Source organism: Lonchura striata, chromosome 32 (genome assembly GCF_046129695.1).
Source record: "Lonchura striata isolate bLonStr1 chromosome 32, bLonStr1.mat, whole genome shotgun sequence".
Lineage (NCBI taxonomy): Eukaryota > Metazoa > Chordata > Aves > Passeriformes > Estrildidae > Lonchura > Lonchura striata.
Window position 1 is genome coordinate 3,068,961 of NC_134634.1, and position 22,398 is coordinate 3,091,358.

Here is a 22,398-nt window from a genome sequence, read left to right on the forward strand (position 1 = left end):
GGTCAGCTGTCCCACCCCATAAAAATGCACCTTTAGCAAGTTTCCATTGTAAAATCAGATTGGTTAAAAATCTACATTTTCAAGAGTTACCAAAAAAAAATAAAAATGGAATTGAGATTTGGGATTTTGGGATGCCCCGCGTGTTCCCAAAGCCATGTCCCCATTCCTTGTCCCCTCAAGGGTTTCCAAGTACCTTGACACCCAGAGGAGGAGCCAGGCCACCACCTGGGAAATTAAAGCCAATCTGGCCATAAAATCAGTGATTTTGGGTCTTCCTCACAGGAGGGAAGAACTGAGCCCTTTTTAAACAGCTTTGCACCCAGCTGTAAAAGCATTTTAAAACCACCCAACTGCCTACATAGAAAAATAAAGGATAAACATTATCCAGCTATTTTATATTTATATAAAATTAACTTCTGTGCCAGGACGTTTTTGTTTCTCTGCTGTAAAAAATAAAAAAAAAAATAAAAAAAAACCAGTTTAGGTTGGATAACCTAAACCTTCGGCAAGGAGTAAACTCCATCTTCCATCTTATTTCCAGAAAAAAAGAGAAGCTTGTGATTTCACTGCTTCCAAATAAAGTTATTAAATAGATATATATTAATATCAAAGTCTGTATAAACTCTCTTTTTGTTGTTGTTTGAGGAAGAAAAAGGGGCACCCAGTGACCGGGAATCACAGGGGACACTGAGTGACCGGGAATTCTGGGGACACTGTGGGAATTCCTGGGACACTGAGTGACTGGGAATTCCGGGGACACTGTGGGAATTCCTGGGACACTGTGGGAATCCCCAGGGACACTGAGTGACCGGGAATCCCTGGGGACACTGTGGAATCCCCAGGGACACTGAGTGACTGGGAATTCTGGGGACACTGTGGGAATTCCTGGGGACACTGTGGGAATCCTTGGGGACACTGAGTGACCAGGAATCCCTGGGGACACTGTGGGAATTCCTGGGACACTGTGGGAATCCCCAGGGACACTGTGGGAATCCCAGGGACACCGTGGGAATCCCCGGGGACACTGTGGGAATCCCAGGGGACACTGAGTGACCAGAAATTCCTGGGGACACCATGGGAATCCCCAGGGACACTGAGTGACAGGGACACTCGGTGACAGGGAATCCCCGGAATCCCCAGGGACACTCGGTGACCAGGAATCCCCAGGGACACTGTGGAAATCCCTGGGAACACTTGGTGACCAGGAATCACGGAGGACACTCAGTGACAGGGAATCCATGGAATCCCTGGGGACACTTGGTGACCAGGAATCACAGAGGACACTCAGTGACATGGAATCCATGGAATCCCTGGGGACACCGAGTGACCAGGAATCCCTGGGGACACTGAGTGACCGGGAATCCCCAGGGACACCATGGGAATGCCTGGGGACATTCAGTGATCAGGAATCCCTGGTGACCAGGAATCACCAGGGACAGTGTGAGAATCCCTGGGGACACCATGGGAATCCCTGGGAACACTCGGTGACTGGGAATCCCTGGGGACATTCAGTGACAGGGAATCCCCAGGGACATGCCATGGGAATGCCTGGGGATACTCAGTGACAGGGAATCCCCGGGGACACTTGGTGACAGGGAATCCCCGGGGACACTCAGTGACAGGGAATCCCCGGGGACACTCGGTGACAGGGAATCCCCGGAATCCCCGGGGACACTCAGTGACAGGGAATCCCCGGGGACACTCAGTGACAGGGAATCCCTGGAATCCCTGGAGACACTCAGTGACAGGGAATCCCCAGAATCCCCGGGGACACTCAGTGACAGGGAATCCCCGGAATTCCCAGGGACACTCAGTGACAGGGAATCCCCGGAATCCCCGGGGACACTCAGTGACAGGGAATCCCCGGGACACTCAGTGACAGGGAATCCCCGGAATCCCCGGGGACACTCAGTGACAGGGAATCCCCGGAATCCCCGGGGACACTCGGTGACCGAGCACCCCGGGAACCACAGGCAGGGAGATGTGGAGCCGTGAATCCAGCAGAATTCCAGCTGGGCTGGCTGGGAGGAGGCCGGGGGCGGCTCCCGCTCCTCTCTCACGAGGACGATTTCTTCTCCAGCGCGGCCTTGGTGAGGAAGTACTTGAAGAACTCGTACACGGACCAGGCGATGGCCGTGGAGGGCATCTGGTAAATGACCCGAGCCTGGACGCCTTTGAAGAAGCCGGGCAGCCCTCCCAGCTGGTACACGGTGCTGAAGGCGTTGGCCATGCCCGACAGGTGCCCCTTGATCTTGAGGGAGCTCAGGGCCGTGTTCTCCTGCGTGTTGAGCAGCGTCTTGCACACGTCCAGGGGCGTGGTGGCGGCGGCGGCCACGGCTCCGGCCACGGCGCCGGCCACGATGTGGGACTGGGGCTGGTAGTGGCGGTGGGGGTTCAGGTGCTCCTGCACCAGCTCGTAGGTGATGAAGTGGATGGCCTGGAAGGGCACGTTCATGGTCAGCTGCGTGGTGTAGCTGCGGTAGAAGGCTCCAAAGCCCTCGGTCCTCTGCACCGTCCGCACGCAGCCCAGCACCGACGTGTACGGAGAGTTGAACATCTGCAGCCTCTGCTTCACCACTGCTCGGGGACAGCGTGGGGACAGGGACACTGCTCAGCTGGGCTCAGCTGGCACAGCCCCGGCCTCCCTTCCCCACCCAAACTGATCCCCCTGAGCTGGGGACAGGAATGGGGACAGGGACACTGCTCAGCTGGGCTCAGCTGGCACAGCCCCGGCCTCCCTTCCCCACCCAAACCGATCCCCCTGAGCTGGGGACAGCGTGGGGACAGGGACACTGCTCAGCTGGCACAGCCCCGGCCTCCCTTCCCAATCCAAACTGATCCCCTGAGCTGGGGACAGCGTGGGGACAGGGACACTGCTCAGCTGGGCTCAGCTGGAACAGCCCTGACCTCCCTTCCCAATCCAAACCGACCCCCTGAGCTGGGGACAGGAATGGGGACAGGGACACTGCTCAGCTGGCACAGCCCCGGCCTCCCTTCCCAATCCAAACTGATCCCCCTGAGCTGGGGACAGGAATGGGGACAGGGACACTGCTCAGCTGGGCTCAGCTGGCACAGCCCTGGCCTCCCTTCCCCACCCAAACTGATCCCCCTGAGCTGCCCAGTATCCCCAGAGTTCAGGACAGGAATGGGGACAGGAATGGGGACAGGGACACTGCTCAGCTGGGCTCAGCTGGCACAGCCCTGACCTCCCTTCCCAATCCAAACTGATCCCCCTGAGCTGGGGACAGCGTGGGGACAGGGACACTGCTCAGCTGGGCTCAGCTGGCACAGCCCTGGCCTCCCTTCCCCACCCAAACTGATCCCCCTGAGCTGGGGACAGGAATGGGGACAGGGACACAGCTCAGCTGGAACAGCCCCGGCCTCCCTTCCCCACCCAAACTGATCCCCCTGAGCTGCCCAGTATCCCCAGAGTTCAGGACAGGAATAGGGACAGGAATGGGGACAGGGACACTGCTCAGCTGGCACAGCCCTGGCCTCCCTTCCCAATCCAAACTGATCCCCCTGAGCTGGGGACAGGAATGGGGACAGGGACACTGCTCAGCTGGGCTCAGCTGGCACAGCCCTGACCTCCCTTCCCAATCCAAACTGATCCCCCTGAGCTGGGGACAGCGTGGGGACAGGGACACTGCTCAGCTGGGCTCAGCTGGCACAGCCCTGGCCTCCCTTCCCCACCCAAACTGATCCCCCTGAGCTGCCCAGTATCCCCAGAGTTCAGGACAGGAATAGGGACAGGAATGGGGACAGGGACACTGCTCAGCTGGCACAGCCCTGGCCTCCCTTCCCCACCCAAACTGATCCCCCTGAGCTGGGGACAGGAATGGGGACAGGGACACAGCTCAGCTGGCACAGCTGGCACAGCCCCGGCCTCCCTTCCCAATCTAAACCGACCCCCTGAGCTGGGGACAGGAATGGGGACAGGGACACTGCTCAGCTGGCACAGCCCTGACCTCCCTTCCCCACCCAAACTGATCCCCCTGAGCTGGGGACAGCGTGGGGACAGGGACACTGCTCAGCTGGCACAGCTGGCACAGCCCTGACCTCCCTTCCCAATCCAAACTGATCCCCCTGAGCTGGGGACAGGAATGGGGACAGGGACACAGCTCAGCTGGCACAGCCCCGGCCTCCCTTCCCAATCCAAACTGATCCCCCTGAGCTGGGGACAGGAATGGGGACAGGGACACTGCTCAGCTGGCACAGCCCTGACCTCCCTTTCCAATCCAAACTGATCCCCCTGAGCTGCCCAGTGCCCCCAGAACTTGGGACAGGAATGGGGACAGGAATGGGGACAGGGACACTGCTGATCTGTGGGGTCAGGTCTGGCTGGCACAGCCCCCAGAGTGATGCCAGGCCCAGCCCCAGCCTCCCTTCCCAATCCAAACCGACCCCCTGAGCTGCCCAGTGCCCCCAGAGCTCAGCACAGCTCACTTCCTAATGAACCCCTCTCCTCAGGCTTAATTAATGACCTTTTCGTTCTAATGAACCCCTCTCCTCAGGCAATTAATGACCCACTAGTTCTAATGAACTCCTCAGGGTTAATTAGTGACCCCACCAGTTCTAATGGACCCCTCTCCTCAGGGTTAATTAATGACCCACCAGTTCTAATGGACCCCTCTCCTCAGGGTTAATTAGTGACCCCACCAGTTCTAATGGACCCCTCTCCTCAGGGTTAATTAATGACCCTCAGCTCTCCCCATCAAGCCAGGTGCTCAGGCCCCTCGCTGGGGATGCACAGACCCAGCAGTGAGGGGGGAAGGTGGACTCACACCTGAGCATCACCTGGGGTGTCACACACCCCCTCAGCCTCCCTGGCCGGAGTGACTGCCACTGATTTGCAAGGCCAATTAATTTAAGTTATTTAATCAGGGTAGGATTAAAAGGATTTGATACACTGGAGGTTTCTCCTTCAGAGATTCCAGCTCTGGGCCCACTCAGCACAACCCAGTGACCCTGAGGAGCTGGGAGGTGACAGCACTGTCACTCGAGCTGCATTTTCCCATTAATCCTCATTTTCCTGAGGCCTTCTCCTGCCGCTCCACCTGGCCAGGAACCTCACAGTCCCTCCGTGTGCTCGTCCAACAACCTGAGCTCAGCTTGCTTAGGCCGAAGCTTCAGGAAAACCAGAACCACTGCCCCAAGGAGCAGCAGAGCGGTGACAGTAAAGGTGACACCGTAAAGGGGACACCTCCCTGGAAAGCCCCAGGAGATCCAGGGATCAGTTAATTCCTCCTGGCTGCTCTGCCTCTCCTCCCCAGGGACAGAGGAACGAGGTCGCTGGCTTTGCTGCTGTTGGAGGTCTGGGGGCAGCCCTGGATTTCTTCCTGTTCGTGCCAAGGGGCAGAGGGAGAAGAGCCAGGAGGGATTTCTGGCCGGGCAGGGGCACTGAGGGTGTCCCAGAGGGAGCAGCGCTGCCCGGAATCCCGGGATTACCTTCGGCAGGATTCATCACGGCGTCGTGCAGCAGCGTGGCCGCGCTCCCCGCGATGCCTGCAAGGCAAGAGCAGCCCTGAGAACACAAACCCGGCTCCAGAGGCATCCCTGCGCCCAGGGGATCCACCCAGGGATCCCAGCCAGGGGATCCACCCTGGGGATTCCAGCCAGGGGATCCCAGCCAGGGGATCCCAGCCAGGGGGATCCCAGCCAAGGGGATCCATCATGGAGATCCAGCCAGGGGATCCCAGCCAGGGGATCCACCCAGGGGATCCACCCAGGGGATCCCAGCCAGGGGGATCCACCCAGGGGATTCCAGCCAGGGATCCCAGCCAAGGGGGGATCCAGCCAGGGGGATCCATCATGGAGATCCAGCCAGGGGATCCCAGCCAAGGGGGGATCCAGCCAGGGGATCCCAGCCAGGGGGATCCCAGCCAAGGGGATCCATCATGGAGATCCAGCCAGGGGATCCCAGCCAGGGGATCCACCCAGGGGATCCAGCCAGGGGGATCCACCCAGGGGATTCCAGCCAGGGATCCCACCCAGGGGATCCACCCTGGGGATCCCAGCCAGGGGATCCAGCCAGGGGATCCCAGCCAGGGGATCCACCCTGGGGATCCCAGCCAGGGGATCCAGCCAGGGGATCCCAGCCAGGGGGATCCACCCAGGGGATTCCAGCCAGGGATCCCACCCAGGGGGATCCAGCCAGGGATCCCAGCCAAGGGGGGATCCAGCCAGGGGGATCCCATCCAGGGGGGAATCCCATCCATGGGAATTGCATCTGTGTGAATCCATCCGGGGGATCCCATCAGTGGGAATCCATCCAGGGGAATCCCACTCATATGGGATTCCATCCATGGGAATCCATTCAGAGGGATTGCATCTGTGGGGAATCCATCCATGGGGTGAACCCCATCCAGAGGGGAATCCATCCATAGGGGAACCCCATCCAGAGGGGGATTCCATCCAGAGGGAGATCCCATCCATGGGGGAACCCCATCCAGAGGGGGATCCCATCCATGTGGGGAATCCCATCCATGGGGGGATCCCATCCATGGGGGAACCCCATCCAGAGGGGGATTCCATCCATGGGGGAACCCCATCCATAGGGGGATCCCATCCATAGGGGAACCCCATCCAGAGGGGGATTCCATCCATGGGGGGATCCCATCCATGTGGGGAATCCATCCATGGGGGAACCCCATCCAGAGGGGGATTCTATCCATAGGGGGATCCCATCCATATGGGGAATCCATCCATAGGGGGATCCCATCCAGAGGGGGATCCCATCCAGAGGGGGATTCCATCCATGGGGGAACCCCATCCAGAGGGGGATTCCATCCATGGGGGAACCCCATCCATAGGGGGATCCCATCCATGTGGGGAATCCATCCATAGGGGGATCCCATCCATGGGGGGATCCCATCCATGCTGAGGGAGGTGCCCTCACCCAGGTTCCCAGGGCAGGACCCCCATCCCGCGAGAAGCCCGGACCCGCTCCCAGCCCCAGCTTTGCTCTCCCCAACAACTCCCGAGGATCCGTCGGCCCCAGACACCCGCGGCGCCTGAGCTGTGAGCAACGCTTCCCCTGCCCTCAGCACGGCCCTAATTAGGGATTTTCATCCCTTTACTCAGCCTGCTTTCCAAGCCTCAGAGCCCCGGCTGTGCCAAGCCCAGCCAGCCCTGACCCATCCCGAGGATCAGCCTCTCCAGCCACTCCTTCCCTTTGATGTTGCTCCCCACCTCCAATTCCCTCTTGCCCAAATGACTTTTTGGTCATTTCTCACAAAGCCACAGCTCTGATTTTCCTGTAGCTACTTGAAAGGCGAGCACAGGAATGTGTTCCTAGCAAAGAGCAGCCAGCAGAAGGGATTTTATTCTCTTCTCTGAGTTCCGTGACCCCACGGCAGATTCCCACCAGCACATCCCAGCAAAATCACGGGAATCTCCAGCACAAACCCTCTGGTAAAGCCCTGGCTGCTCAATTCCAGGCTTTCTGCTGCTATTGCTGCGTTTAAAAGTGAAATATTCCTGCTAAAAATTAAACAGGATGGAGGGATTTTTGGGATCTTGGATGTGCAAATTCCATGCTCCCAGGGACACCTGAATTCAAACCTCCAGAGGCTTCAATTTAAAATCACACCTTTAGGTGATACCTTCAAAGGTGGGACTTGATCCTGAAGATCTTTCCCAATTTTAAGGATTCCATGGCAATATAGGAACAGCACAGCTGCACCTGAACACCTTTTGCCCACTAAATTGATGATTTGTGCTGGAGTAATTTAAGATTAAATAAAATTTAGATTGGGGGGGCGCTTTTGCTCACTAAACTGATGATTTGTGCTGGAGTAATTTGAGATTAAATAAAATTTAGATTGGGGGGGCGCTTTTGCCCAGTAAATTGATGATTTGCGCTGGAGTAATTTGAGATTAAATAAGAATTTAGATTGGGGGGGCGCTTTTGCTCACTAAACTGATGATTTGTGCTGGAATAATTTGAGATTAAATAAAATTTAGATTGGGGGGGTGCTTTTGCCCAGTAAATTGATGATTTGTGCTGGGATAATTTGAGATTAAATAAGAATTTAGATTGGGGGGTGTTTCTGCTCACTAAACTGATGATTTGTGCTGGGATAATTTGAAATTAAATCAGAATTTAGGAATTTAGATTGGGAGGGACACCAGGCTGAGTGAGAAGCAAGCAAGGGACAGGTTGATAATCACAAATGGGTTTTTTTTTTTTAGGGCAAACCCCAAAAATACCATTGGCTAAGTGGCTGTTTCCTCCTGGCTGGAAAATATCACTGAGAGACTTTTTCATTTTCTCGTAGCAGGCGAAGTACAAGGCGTGGGCAGGGCCAGCCCCCAGCATGGTGACATTAATCCCTCGCAAAGGCCTCCAAAAGCCCTCGGTCAGCACCATCTTCTTGAGGGCTTCGTACACGCTCCTGTACTGGGCTTTGGGGTCCGGCTGCAGGCTCTGCATCCGTGTCTGCAACAAAGACACCAGGAGAGGAGAGCCCTCGGTTACCCAACCCCAGAGCTCCAAAATTCCCACAGCTCAGCCCCTGCACGGCCCTCGTTTAGCCTCTTTTTTAATTTCTCCTCCTGGATGGAGTCCACGCTCCCACCGCGGCACCCTCCTGGAGGGAATTGTGATGACCTCTGCTCTGCTTTATCCATGGAAAGCCCAAGGAATGAGGCTGCTCCGGAGAAATCCAGGGAAGGTTGTAATTTTCTGCTGCTTTCAACAGCCTGACTCTGCCCCAGCTTGCCCCTCCAGCAGTTTGGGACAGTTCCTAGAAGGGCGAGCTGGGAAAACTGGGAGCAGGCAATTCGGGAATCAGGAATTCCCTGAAAAGGAGAAAATGCAGAGCCAGTGACCCCCAGAGGCTCTGGGAGGTTCCTTGTCCCCGTTTTCCCCTCAGCTCCCGGTGATTTTCTCCCCCGAGGGTCTGCCAGGGAATTCCAGCTAAATTTCTGCCCCTCAGGAGGGCCTGGCAGGGAATTCCAGCTGCATTTCTGTCCCTCAGGAGGGCCTGGCAGGGAATTCCAGCTGCATTTCTGTCCCTCAGGAAGGCCTGGCACAGAATTCCAGCTGCATTTCTCCCCCTCAGGAGGGCCTGGCAGGGAATTCCAGCTAAATTTCTGTCCCTCAGGAGGGCCTGGCAGGGAATTCCAGCTGCATTTCTGTCCCTCAGGAGGACCAGGCAGGGAATTCCAGCTAAATTTCTGTCCCTCAGGAGGGCCTGGCAGGGAATTCCAGCTGCATTTCTGTCCCTCAGGAGGGACTGGCACAGAATTCCAGCTGCATTTCTGTCCCTCAGGAGGGACTGGCAGGGAATTCCAGCTGCATTTCTGCCCCTCAGGAGGGCCTGGCAGGGAATTCCAGCTGCATTTCTGTCCCTCAGGAGGGACTGGCAGGGAATTCCAGCTAAATTTCTGCCCCTCAGGAGGGCCTGGCACAGAATTCCAGCTGCATTTCTGCCCCTCAGGAAGGCCTGGCACAGAATTCCAGCTGCATTTCTGTCCCTCAGGAGGGACTGGCACAGAATTCCAGCTGCATTTCTGTCCCTCAGGAGGGACTACCAGGGAATTCCAGCTGCATTTCTGTCCCTGAGGAAGGCCTGGCACAGAATTCCAGCTGCATTTCTGTCCCTCAGGAGGGCCTGGCAGGGAATTCCAGCTGCATTTCTGCCCCTCAGGAGGACCAGGCAGGGAATTCCAGCTGCATTTCTGTCCCTCAGGAGGGACTACCAGGGAATTCCAGCTGCATTTCTGTCCCTCAGGAGGGCCTGGCAGGGAATTCCAGCTAAATTTCTGCCCCTCAGGAGGGACTGGCAGGGAATTCCAGCTGCATTCCTGTCCCTCAGGAGGGACTGGCAGGGAATTCCAGCTGCATTTCTGCCCCTCAGGAGGGCCTGGCACAGAATTCCAGCTGCATTTCTGTCCCTCAGGAGAGCCTGGCAGGGAATTCCAGCTGCATTTCTGTCCCTCAGGAAGGCCTGGCAGGGAATTCCAGCTGCATTTCTGCCCTTCAGGATTCTTTCTCGAACAGATTTTAAGCCAGCTGAGCTCCTGGCACCCAAACCTGCTCCAAAGCTCACTGCCACCACTTCATTCCACGATTTTCCCCTCGGGAAAATTCCTCGGAGCTCGTTCCAGGGCTCTGCAGGCAGCAGGACTCAAAGGCCTGGAGGTGACAATGACAACATGAGGGGCCCCAGGACCTCAATCAGCTCTGGGTAAAAAGTAAAAACCTCCACAGCCACCCCAGGAAATCCTGAGCAGCAGAATGCAGCAGATCCTTCCTGAATTCCCTGTGGAAAAGGTTAAACACAGACAGGCCACGGAGTCACAGCCCTGGAGGTGGCCAAGGCAGGCCTGGACGTGGCACTCAGTGCCCTGGGCTGGGGACAAGGTGGACATGGCTCACAGCAGGACTGGATGGCCTTGGAAGGCTTTTCCAACCTCAGGAATTCCATAATTCTGCAATTCCAGCCTATGGCTGAAACCATTGGAGCAGCCTCCAAACACCAGCGCTGCGACAGGCAAGCTCTGGAATTCCTGCTTTTCCAAGGAGAAGCTGCAGGAAGGATCCCTCCTCAGCAGGATCCCCTCCAGCTCGTCAAGCCCTTCATTAATTAATTCATTAATTAGCCAGGAGGCCACAAAGCAGCTCAGCCTTCCATAAAAACCTTTAAGGTTTGAACCTTGCAGCCCCCAAACCTCCTCCACACCCACTCTGTGAGCCCAAAGAAAAGACCAGAACTCACTTCAGGACTTTCACCCGAAATAATAAAACCAAGCTGGGTTTACTCAAGTCTAGACCAACCAAATTACGGAATTTACAGTAAATAAACTTTAAAAAACCTACAAATGTAGCCGGAATTTCAGACTCCAGCATCATCTGGTGATCATGAAAGGCATCACCCTCCACCAGGGAATTTGGCAGCCTCGTGCAAAGCTCCCTGCTCCACAGCACCACATTCCCTGGGAAAACTCCAAAGGAGCCCAAAAACTCAGGAAAATCCCCCAGGGAGGGCAGCACTGCACTGAATGAGCTCAGAATTTAAAAGCAGGTTTTATATCCACCACGCAAGCCCTCGTGGTGTCTGCACCTTCCCATCCTACAGAGGCTGCTCAGGATTTCGGGATGCTCCGGAGAAAATCCCAGTCTCATCCCAGTTTATCCCTGGCAGCAGCAGGTGACATTTATGTGCAGGATCAATGTGGTTTTGGGAAGTAAAAAAAACCCCAGTTTTTCCCCACTTTCACCCCAGCAGTTCCCATGAAGGAACAGAACCTCCTGTAGCTGTCAGGGCCACACACACCCCCAGGAAAATCAATTTACAGACACGCTGCTGCTGCAGCTTGGACAGGAACAGGCAGCTTTTCATGGAAAAGGGGTGTAAGGTGGTACAGCTCTCACGTGAGAATGGATAAATAACTTTTTTTTTTTTATTCTGGTGGATCTGAGTCACTCTGAAGGGGTTCAAAACTCACCCCACAGCCCAGAGGAGCCCACACAGGCTGCAGTTTGCATCAGCCACCATCACCTGTGGGTAGAACATGACTAACAGGCCAAGGAGCAGATAAAACCAGGACTAACTGCCCATAAAACCAGGACTAACTGCCCAAGGAATAACCAAAACCTGGGTAAAACAGGACTGACAGCCCAAGGAGCAGATAAAACCAGGACTAACTGCCCATAAAACCAGGACTAGCTGCCCATGGAATAACCAAAACCTGGGTAAAACAGGACAAGCAGCCCAAGGAGGAGATAAAACCAGGACTAACTGCCCAAGGAATAACCAAAACCTGGGTAAAACAGGACAAGCAGCCCAAGGAGGAGATAAAACCAGGACTAACTGCCCAAGCAATCACTAAAAACAGGACAAACAGCCCAAGGAATAACCAAAAGCAGGATTTAACAGGACTAACAGCCCAGGAACAGATAAAACCAGGACTAGCTGACCAAGGAATAACCAAAACCCAGGTTTAACAGGGCTAACAGCCCAGGAACAGATAAAACCACGACTAGCTGACCAAGGAATAACCAAAACCCAGGTCTAACATGACTAACAGCCAAGGAGCAGATAAAACCAGGATTCTGCAACCCAAGGAGTAGGCAAAAGCAGGATTCAAGAGGACAAACTACCCAAAGAATAAACAAAATCAAGAAAAACAATCCAAGCAATAACAAAAATCAGGATTGAATTGAACTAAAAGCCCGAGCAATAACCAAAATCCAGATTTAGGAGGACAAACTGCCCAAGCAATAACCAAAATCAGGATTTAGGAGGACAAACTGCCCAAGCAATAACCAAATCCAGATTTAGGAGGACAAACTGCTCAAGCAATAACCAAAATCAGGATATAGGAGGACAAACTGCCCAAGCAATAACCAAAATCAGGATATAGGAGGACAAACTGCCCAAGCAATAACCAAAATCAGGATATAGGAGGACAAACTGCCCAAGCAATAACCAAAATCAGGATATAGGAGGACAAACTGCCCAAGCAATAACCAAAATCAGGATTTAGGAGGACAAACTGCCCAAGCAATAACCAAAATCCAGATTTAGGAGGACAAAGAGCCCAAGTAATAACCAAAATCAGGATTTAGGAGGACAAACTGCCCAAGCAATAACCAAAATCAGGATTTAGGAGGACAAACTGCCCAAGCAATAACCAAAATCAGGATTTAGGAGGACAAACTGCCCAAGCAATAACCAAAATCCAGATTTAGGAGGACAAAGAGCCCAAGCAATAACCAAAATCAGGATTTAGGAGGACAAACTGCCCAAGCAATAACCAAAATCAGGATTTAGGAGGACAAACTGCCCAAGCAATAACCAAAATCAGGATTTAGGAGGACAAACTGCCCAAGCAATAACCAAAATCCAGATTTAGGAGGACAAACTGCCCAAGCAATAACCAAAATCAGGATTTAGGAGGACAAACTGCCCAAGCAATAACCAAAATCAGGATTTAGGAGGACAAAGAGCCCAAGCAATAACCAAAATCAGGATTTAGGAGGACAAACTGCCCAAGCAATAACCAAATCCAGATTTAGGAGGACAAACTGCTCAAGCAATAACCAAAATCAGGATTTAGGAGGACAAACTGCCCAAGCAATAACCAAAATCAGGATTTAGGAGGACAAACTGCCCAAGCAATAACCAAAATCAGGATTTAGGAGGACAAACTGCCCAAGCAATAACCAAAATCAGGATTTAGGAGGACAAAGAGCCCAAGCAATAACCAAAATCAGGATTTAGGAGGACAAACTGCCCAAGCAATAACCAAAATCAGGATTTAGGAGGACAAACTGCCCAAGCAATAACCAAAATCAGGATTTAGGAGGACAAAGAGCCCAAGCAATAACCAAAATCAGGATTTAGGAGGACAAACTGCCCAAGCAATAACCAGCCCAGGCTCTCCTGGGCGCCTGCTGCCGAGCCGCAGGCCTGGGGCTGGGAGCAGCTCTGTGGGAGGGAGCTGAAGTTTATCAGGGCTCCAGGAGATGATTTCCCCAGCTGGGCAGTGCCCCCAGCTCCTCTCACCTATCTGAAGCCACCAAGCAGCTCCTGGAGCCTCACCCCTGATAAGCAGCCAAGAAATTCTTCTCCACCTACTGCAATTAATCCCCATTGCATAAGGCAGCGGTGCAGGGCCAGCCAGGAGCGCCCTGCCTGTCCTGGCTGCAGTTTGGGCAGGAAAAAAACACCACCACAAGTGCCAGGGTCAGGTTGAGGCAGTTCCCTGCTCCTGGGGAAAAGCTCTGTCCTGCTGGATGCACTTTGGGAAGAGCCCCAGCCCTCCTGCATTACCCCAGTGTTGTTTTCTGGTTGGTTTTCACCCAAAATTGCCTCGCCCACGTCTCTGTTTTGCACATCCTGGCAGAGGGGCACTGCTTTGCCACCCTACAAACACCCTCAGACCTCGTCTGCCTTTTGTGTGGGGTTTCTTTATTTATTTTCTCTGAGCACAACATGCTTTTCCCGGGTTCATGTGACAGAGATGCACAAAGGGAGCACAAAATGGTTTTAGCAGGAAATCAGCAGCATTTCTGCAGGGATGCAGCACATCCTGCCAGCTGGGCAAGGCACGAGAGGCACAGGCCAGGCTCAAGCTCTGATCCCGAATTTTGGGGGAATTCAGTTCAAACAGGACAAGGCACAAGCCAGGCTCAAGCTCTGAACCCAAATTTTGGATGAGTTCAGTTTGAACAGGACAAGACACAAGCCAGGCTCAAGCTCTGATCCCGAATTTTGGGGGAACTCAGTTGGAACAGGACAAGGCACAAGCCAGGCTCAAGCTCTGAACCCAAATTTTGGATGAGTTCAGTTTGAACAGTAAAAGGCACAAGCCAGGCTTAAGCTCTGAACCCCAATTTTGGGGGTATTCAGTTGGAAGAGGACAAGGCACAAGCCAGGCTCAAGCTCTGAACCCAAATTTTGGGGGAATTCTGCTGGAACAGACAAGGCACAAGCCAGGCCCAGGCTCTGAACCCCAGTTTTGGATGAGTTCATCTGGAACAGGACAGGCACAAGCCAGGCTCAAGCTCTGAACAGTTTTGGGGGGATTCAGCTGGAACAGCCCCCAGATGAGCAGCACATCCATGGAAGGGGAGCAGAGGGTCAGTCCAGCAGGTTTATCCTGGAATTCCCAACATCCCAAAACTCCCCCACAGCTGGAGCATGAGGAACTGCTCCTCCTGGAGCAGCTGGAAATGGGGATGCAGAATCTCCCAGCACCAAACCCCAAAGAATCCACAGCCCTGCCTCCCTCAGATGCTCTGCTGTGCTTCCAGGACCTTTGTGACCACAGGGAAGCTCCAAAGGCAGGCCAGGTTTTCATGGAAAAGGGTTTTTTTGCTCCCTAGAGTCGCTGGGCACCCTCTGCAAGAAGGGAGGTGCCAGCCCTGCACGCCTCCAGTTTCTCCCCCCAGCAATTAATTAATCCCCAGGGGAGCAAAACTGTTCCTCACATCCCCAAGGGGAGCCCATCCTTCATTTCCACAGCTTTGGGAAAGCAGCTCTGGCAGAAAATTCACCCGATGGATCAGGGCAGGAGGAGGAGGCTCCAGGGAACCCTCCAAAAACTCCTTTTCTGCTGCCACTGGGAGTCCTTGACACGCTGATCCCTCCAGATCATCTGGGGATGGATCAGGGCTCCCAGCACAGCTGTTTGCAGCAGCCACAAGGAAAAACAAGACTCAGAAGTGTGAGAAACACCCTCAGCACCAGCAAAAAACCAGCCCAGGGTGTCCAAACAACCGGAGCTGAGGGGGAGAGGCAAAGTGCAGGAGAGGCTGCAGCTCATTTGCCTAATGGTAAAAAAAAAATTAAATTATTATTTATTACTCAACATTGGAAAGTAACAGGGAGGAAAAGAGCATAGATTGAAATTGGATATTGGGAAGGAATTCTTCCCTGTGAGGGAGGAAGGAGGGATGGAATTCCCAGAGGAGCTGGGGCTGTCCCTGGATCCCTGAAGTGTCCAAGGCCAGGCTGGAGCAGCCTGGAACAGTGGGAGATGTCCCTGCCCTGGGGTGGCCCCGGGGGATTTTAAGGTCCCTTCCCACCCAAACCATTGTGGGATTCTGTGACCCCATCAAGCTCAGGGGTTGTGCAAGTGTCTGCAGCAAACAATTCCCCAAATTACAACATTTTCAGTTTCTCTTTGGGAGGAAATGACTTGCTGGAACCCAGACAGGAGGAACCTCAGAGCAGGAGCTGCTCCTTCTGCACCTGCAGAAAAACCCAACCTCCTCCCACCTGGAACTCTGCCCCAGGAAGTCTCACTGAGGAAAAGCTTTGCTCCTTTTCTGCAGGTAAACTGAGACAGCCGAGTTATTATTGCAGACACCCACTACAAAAAAAACAAACCTCTTTAAGGATCCAAAACTCCCTTTTTTTGGGTCAGTCGCCACCTCTGCCCACAGCAGACAGGTGTGGGGGGAATCCCAGCGGGATTTCGCTCTGCCCCAGCACACAGGGCGACCCTGGCGGGGCTGTCCCCGCGTTCAGCAGCGTTTGATCCCCAGCCCCGGGCACAGCCCCGGCCCTGCGGCAGCCAGGGAAGGCACAACTCGGGGAGTTTTTGCTCCAAAGCGCCTCCCCCTCGCTCCAGGAAGCCGGGCACCGCTTTCATTTCTGGCTCTGCTGGCCCCGCCGAGGAAAAGAACTGCAGAATTCCGGAGGGACAACACCCGCCCAGCTGGGCACAGAACACCACCTCATTTGTTGGTGCCACGCTCAAGGTGGGCACCAACCCCACATCCCAAATCTGTGAATCTGTGAGCCAGGGACAGACCCAGAGGGAAAACAGGGCAAAAAAAAAAAGCAGGGATATTTCCCTGGAGTGCTTGTAACACTGGCAGAATCTGCAAAAGCCAAAGCATTTCCTCTTCTCTGCTCTTTCTGCTCTTTCAGGGAACCGTGGACGAGAAGGAGAAGGGATTGCAACATCTCGTGATTCATCCACGCCAGCATCGAGGGAGTTGGGCTTTTCCCAGCTTTCCCTCTTCTTTTGAAGGCCCTACAGCAGCAAACTGGCAGGGCAGAGGGAGGAAATATCCTTCGGGATGATTCCCACACTCTGGAGACGCTGGGAAGCCTTCCCTGAGCGTGCTCGGGCATCATCATCAGCTCCAAAATCCAGCGGGCAGCTCCGCTTCAAACACCCAACAAAGCCACTCGCCCATCCCAGCGCGGCCACACCGCCCCATCCCAGCAGCTGAACTGGGATTTCCAACGCTCCGGGAGGGAAAAGCTCCCCAGGGAGCTCCCGATCCGGCTCCAGGCCAGCCGGGCACGGGTGGCACAGGGCTGGCATCGCCCGGGCCAGGGAGCAGCACTGGGAAAGAGCCACCTTTGCACCAAAGCTCCCCGGGGCTGCGGGACCCAGAGCCAGCGGGGATTTGGGGGTGACACCTCGGGGACCTGTCCCGGGAACCTCGCACACCCCAACATTCCATGGACACCTCCCCCCAACATTCCATGGACACTACCCCCCAACATTCCATGGACACTTCCCCCCACAAGCGCACCCCAAAATTCCATGGACACTTCCCCCCAACATTCCACGGACATTTCTCCCCAACATTCCATGGACACATCTCCCCACCATTCTATGGATACTTTCTTACACGTGCACCCCAACATTCCATGGATACTTCTCCCCACCCTTCCATGGACACTTTCCCACACGTCCACCCCAACATTCCATGGACACTTTCCCCCACAAGCGCACCCCAACATTCCATGGACACTTCCCCCCAACATTCCATGGACACATCTCCCCACCATTCCACGGACACTTTCCCACACGTGCACCCCAACATTCATTCCACGGACACTTTGCCCATCTGCACCCCACAATTCCTTACACATCCCCTCCACGCTCTCCCTCCCTTACAACCCAATTCGCAGATTTTCCTCCCTTGCACCCCAAAAACTCCTACACGTGCCTGACACCCCAACAACCCCTTGAACCTCCAGTGCTTCTTTCACTCCAACGACTTTTCACACACTTCCCTTGGCACCTCAACAGCTCCTTGCACACCCTTTACACCTGCCTGCTTCTTGCACCCCGAAACCCTGTTCTCTCCCCTCCTTGCACACCCTTTACACCTGCCTGCTTCTTGCACCCCAAAATCTGTTCTCTCCCCTCCTTGCACACCCTTTACACCTGCCTGCTTCTTGCACCCCAAAATCTGTTCTCTCCCCTCCTTGCACACCCTTTACACCTGCCTGCTTCTGGCACCCCAAAACCCTCTGTTCTCTCCCCTCTTTGCACACCTTTACACCTGCCCGCTTCTGGCACCCCAAAACCCTCTGTTCTCTCCCCTCTTTGCACACCTTTACACCTGCCCGCTTCTGGCACCCCAAAACCCTCTGTTCTCTCCCCTCTTTGCACACCTTTAACACCTGCCCGCTTCTGGCACCCCGAAACCCCTTGCACACTCCTGTCCTCTCCCATCCTCGCACCCCCAGCACTTTCAGCCCCCAGCATCCCCGGCACACCCCGGACCGCCCCGTGCCCACCTCCCCGGCCGCTCGCCGCCGTCCCCGCGCACCTTGACCGAGTCCACGGGGTACATGATGGTGTGCTCCATGATCCCCGCCACCGCCCCGGCCACCATGTGCGTGCCGAGCGCGACGCCGCTGGGCAGGCTCTCGTAGTCATCGCTCTCCATCAGCCCGGCGGCGGCGGGGGGCCCGGGGCCCGGCGGGGCGGCGGCGCTGCCCGCCATGGCGCAGCTCAGCTCCATGGGCCGGCAGCGGGGACGCGGGCCGGGCCGGGCCGGGGTCGCCGGTACCGGGCTGGGGACGGGACCCCGGGACCGGGACCGGGCTGGGGGGGCACTGGGACCGCGCGCCGCCCAACCTCCTTTAAAGCCGCGCTCGCCACGCCCATCCCGGCCTCACCAATCAGCGCGGCGCGCATCCGTGACATCCCCGGGCGGGAAAATGATTGGCAGGGATGTTAACCAATAGAAGGCGAGAAGCGGGAGGCGGAGGGTTGCGATTGGGTGGGGTTGTGGTGGGTGGGTGGGGCGTAGCCGTGAGGGGAGCTGTGGTGCGGCACCGCCGCTGAGGGGACGCGGCCGTGCCGCCCGTAACTGTCATCGGCAGCGGCGGCGGCTTGTCCGCCTGAGGGGGGGGAGCCGTGCTCATCCTGAGGGGGAGAGCCGTGCTCACCTGAGGGGGGGGAGCCGTGCTCATCCTGAGGGGGAGAGCCGTGCTCACCCTGAGGGGGGAGAGCCGTGCTCACCCTGATGGAGGAGAGCCGTGCTCACCTGAGGGGGAGAGCTGCGCAGGAAGAAAGGGGAGATTTAGCCATTCCTGTTGTCGGAGGGGCTTTTGGTCGCCCCTGCATGGTGGCACGGCTGGGACATCCCTGGGAGAACGGGGCCGCCCCTCAAAGTTCGCACCCAGCCCTTGTGTAGGGGTGTCCCCCCTGCAGGCACCAGGGCAGACCTGGAGATGGAGGTGCCATGGGCAAAAGGGCTGTTTTCCCTGCAGGGTCCCCGAAGCAGCCCCAAATTGTGCCCAAAGCAGCCCCAGATTGTGCCCAGAGCAGCCCTAAACTGTCCCTGAAGCAGCCCCAAATTGTGCCCAGAGCAGCCCCAAATTGTGCCCAAAGAAGCCCCAAAATGTTCCCAAAGCAGCCCTAATTGGTCCTCAAAGAAGCCCCAAACTGTGCCCAAACCAGCCCGAAATTGTCCCCAAACCAGCCCCAAATTGTGCCCAAAGCAGCCCCAAACTGTCCCTGAAGCAGCCCCAAATTGTGCCCAAATTGCCCCTGTAGCAGCCCCAGATTGTCCCCGAAGCAGCCCCAAATTGACCTCAAAGCAGCCCCAAATTGTGCCCAAACCAACCCCAAATTGTCCTCAAAGCAGCTCCAAATTGTGCCCAAAGAAATCTGAAATTGTCCCCAAAGCAGCCCCAAACTGTCCCTGAAGCAGCCCCAAACTGTCCCCAAACCAACCCCAAACTTACCCCAAACCAGTCCCAAATTGTCCCCAAACCAGTCCCAAATTGTCCCCAAACCAGTCCCAAATTGTCCCCAAACCAACCCCAAATTGTCCCCAAACCAACCCCAAATTGTCCCCAAACCAACCCCAAATTGTCCCCAAACCAGTCCCAAATTGTCCCCAAACCAGTCCCAAATTGTCCCCAAACCAACCCCAAACTTACCCCAAACCAACCCCAAATTGTCCCCAAACCAGTCCCAAGCTGTCCCCAAAGCAGCATCCCCTTCCCTCCCTGCAGACCCCACTCCTTGTGAGGGGGAGGAACGAGCTCCCCTCGTGCCCCTGCTCCCCAAAACTCTTCCTTCATGTTTTCCACGATTCCACCACAAAACCAACCCAAGCCGGGTGAATTTGGTGCTCTCCGGGAGAAGGAGGCAAAGTCTTTGTGGCCCAGGGAGCAACGCTGACTTTTTATTTCATTCCTCTCCAAAGGACAATTTGGAATTCGACCTTGCAGGGAAGGAGGTGTTGCGTGAACTCAACTCAAGGTTAACCATTCCCATGATACTGCAGGACAATTTATTGCTGTGTGGGCCTTGGGAAGGAGGAAAACCATCCTCAGAGCCTGGAAAAAGGAGGAAAATAAAGCGTTTGGTTTGGAAATGAGGTGAGAAAATCCAGGTGTGGTCACATCCTGGGTACCTGGAGAGGCGCTGGGGGCAGCATGAGCTGTTCTCCTTCCTCTTTGCCTTAGTTGTGCTGGGAATTCTCTGTTCCCCGTGGGAACACGCAGCTGCTGGAGAAAATAGCAATAAATTACATTGTCACGCATGGGACTCACTCCTGATTGATTCTGGGGACCTGGCAGCATTTCCTGCGCTTGGCAAAACACTTGTGCAGGATGTGGGAGAGCTGGAGGTGACAGCCAGCTGCTGTCCCCGGGTGTCCCAGCCATCCCCCATCCCTGAGCCCGGAAACTCAACCTGTGCGAAGCTGGGAGCGTAAAACCCTTCCACAACACAGAATTACCCCAGGAACTGCTTAAATCTCCCCTTCTTGCCCTCTGGGAGAAGCCAGGGGATTATCACACCTTTATTTCCTTGGAGAGAGACCAAGCCCGTGCTGCTGGCAGGCTTTGTCACTGTGTTTTCCACACGAAATGACATTTGAAGCTGGAGAGCCACATCCACACCCGTAATTCCAGCAGGAGCCACGATTCCCAGACCACACCGGGCACAGGAACTTCCCTTTCTGCAATCCAAGGAAATAAAACTGGCAGGGACACATTTCCCAGGATTGCTCCACAGGGTTTATCGAGGTTTTCCTCTCCTTGAGCAAGAACTTTAATCTCCTTCCCATGCCTCTGGCAGGGCAGGGAGAGGGAATTAGAGTCACCTTAATGAGCCCTTTCTCCTGCTCTCTCAGGTGTTGCTCCCTGATAATGACCTGGAGCAGGCTGGAATTCTGCTTCCAGGTTATATTTTAACCCTGGAGCGGTGCCATGAAGAATCCTTCTGCTCCAAAGCTCGGCTGCCACAGCAGGGGCTTAGCCTGAGGGCTTTCCCTGTGTTCTGGGGATGGGATTAGCCATGATTTCTGCCAGGGAAATGGGGCAGACAGGTGTGGGAGATGAATTTCTAGAAAATGGTTAAAGTTTAATAGAAGATTCACATCACAGGCATAGGTTGTGGCCAGGAAAAGGTGGATGTCTGCCATCCCTGGGCAAAAGGAGCTCAGCTCCCCTAAAAAAGCTTCCTTTGAGACCAGGCTTGGGCAAGGATTCTCTCACTCCTCCCTTCCCACCCTCTGCTCCCTGCATCCCATCCTGGAGCTCCCCAGGGCTGGGGGTCCCTGGCTGCTCCAGGAGCCCCAAATTCCTTGGGAGCAGGGGAACAGGGAAGGGCAGAGCTAAACCACATTTGGGCTGCAGCAGCCTCAGCCCGGGAGTGTCCAGGGCCACATTGGATGGGCTTGGAGTGACCTGGGATAGTGGCAGGTGTCCCAGGGGTGGAGCTGGATGGGATTTCAGGTCCTTCCCACCCAAACCATTCCAGGATTTTGTTTTCCCATCCCTCTGCAGGTGCTGCAGGAACAGCCCTGGACATTGGGAATTTGCTGGGCAGGAGAGCCCGGAGGGACAGAACCCAGGGCATGGCTTCCACTGCCAGAGAGCAGGGTTGGGTAGGATTTTGGGAAGGGATTCCTGCCTGGGAGGGTGGGATGGGCTGGGATGGAATTCCCAGAGCAGCTGTGGCTGCCCTGGATCCTTGGCAGTGCCCAAGGCCAGGCTGGAGCACCTGGGACAGTGGGAGATGCTGGGGGTGGAAGTGGATGGGATTTAAGCACCTTCCCACCCAATCCATTCCATGAATCCACATCTTTTTGACTCACACCCCAGCAAGTCGCAGCAGAATCCCCAAAATTCACCCTCCTTCTTCTGTGCCAGCAGTCAAAATCAATCCAGGGCTCAGCCACAGACCCAAGGCTGGCCCAGCCCTGCCTGGAGCAGCTGTGGGACAGCAGGAGCAGAGCCCCGTGCCAGGAATTTCAGGAGCAAGGAGGAATCAGCCGGCAGGGGAGGGCTCCTGGTGGGCTGGGCAGCACCCCCAGCCCCTCCCAGCTGATAAGGGGCACCTGGAGCTCCTTATCCAAGCCCTCCCCACTTATCCAAGCCCTCACCACGCAGGAGGTGCCAGCCCCAGCGGCTGCACCCAGGCTGATAAGGCAGCAGTGCCCAGCTGCGAGGTGGGCACCCAAATTGGGCTTTATCTCCCGCACCCAGGGGTTTGTATTTACATTTTTTTTTATTCTGCAAATCTCCAGCTTCTCTAACAGCTGAGCAGCACCTGGCTCAGGGGGTTTATCCTTCCCACCACCAGCTCGGGGCTGCCCTGGCAGCTGCCAAAGCCACCGAGCAGCAAATTCAAAGTTATTTTGTTCAAAAAATATTAAAAAAAAAA

At 55.3% G+C, this 22,398-nt stretch overlaps 1 protein-coding gene and 1 long non-coding RNA gene across 2 annotated transcripts; both read right to left on the bottom strand.

Moving 5' to 3' along the window:
* Nucleotides 1-2,056: 2,056 nt before the first annotated feature.
* SLC25A37 (solute carrier family 25 member 37) lies at nucleotides 2,057-18,208 on the bottom strand. The gene is made up of 4 exons (XM_077789240.1): nucleotides 18,038-18,208; nucleotides 8,212-8,440; nucleotides 5,449-5,505; nucleotides 2,057-2,577 (listed from the first exon to the last, which is right to left on the bottom strand). The coding sequence occupies exons 1-4, from the start codon at nucleotides 18,155-18,157 to the stop codon at nucleotides 2,057-2,059; spliced, it is 927 nt and encodes a 308-aa protein (XP_077645366.1). The 5' UTR covers nucleotides 18,158-18,208.
* A 1,636-nt stretch (nucleotides 18,209-19,844) lies between these two features.
* Nucleotides 19,845-20,675, bottom strand: LOC116184416 (uncharacterized). The gene is made up of 3 exons (XR_004149185.2): nucleotides 20,529-20,675; nucleotides 20,141-20,231; nucleotides 19,845-20,063 (listed from the first exon to the last, which is right to left on the bottom strand). It is a non-coding gene; the product is annotated as an uncharacterized LOC116184416 (long non-coding RNA).
* Nucleotides 20,676-22,398: the final 1,723 nt, after the last annotated feature.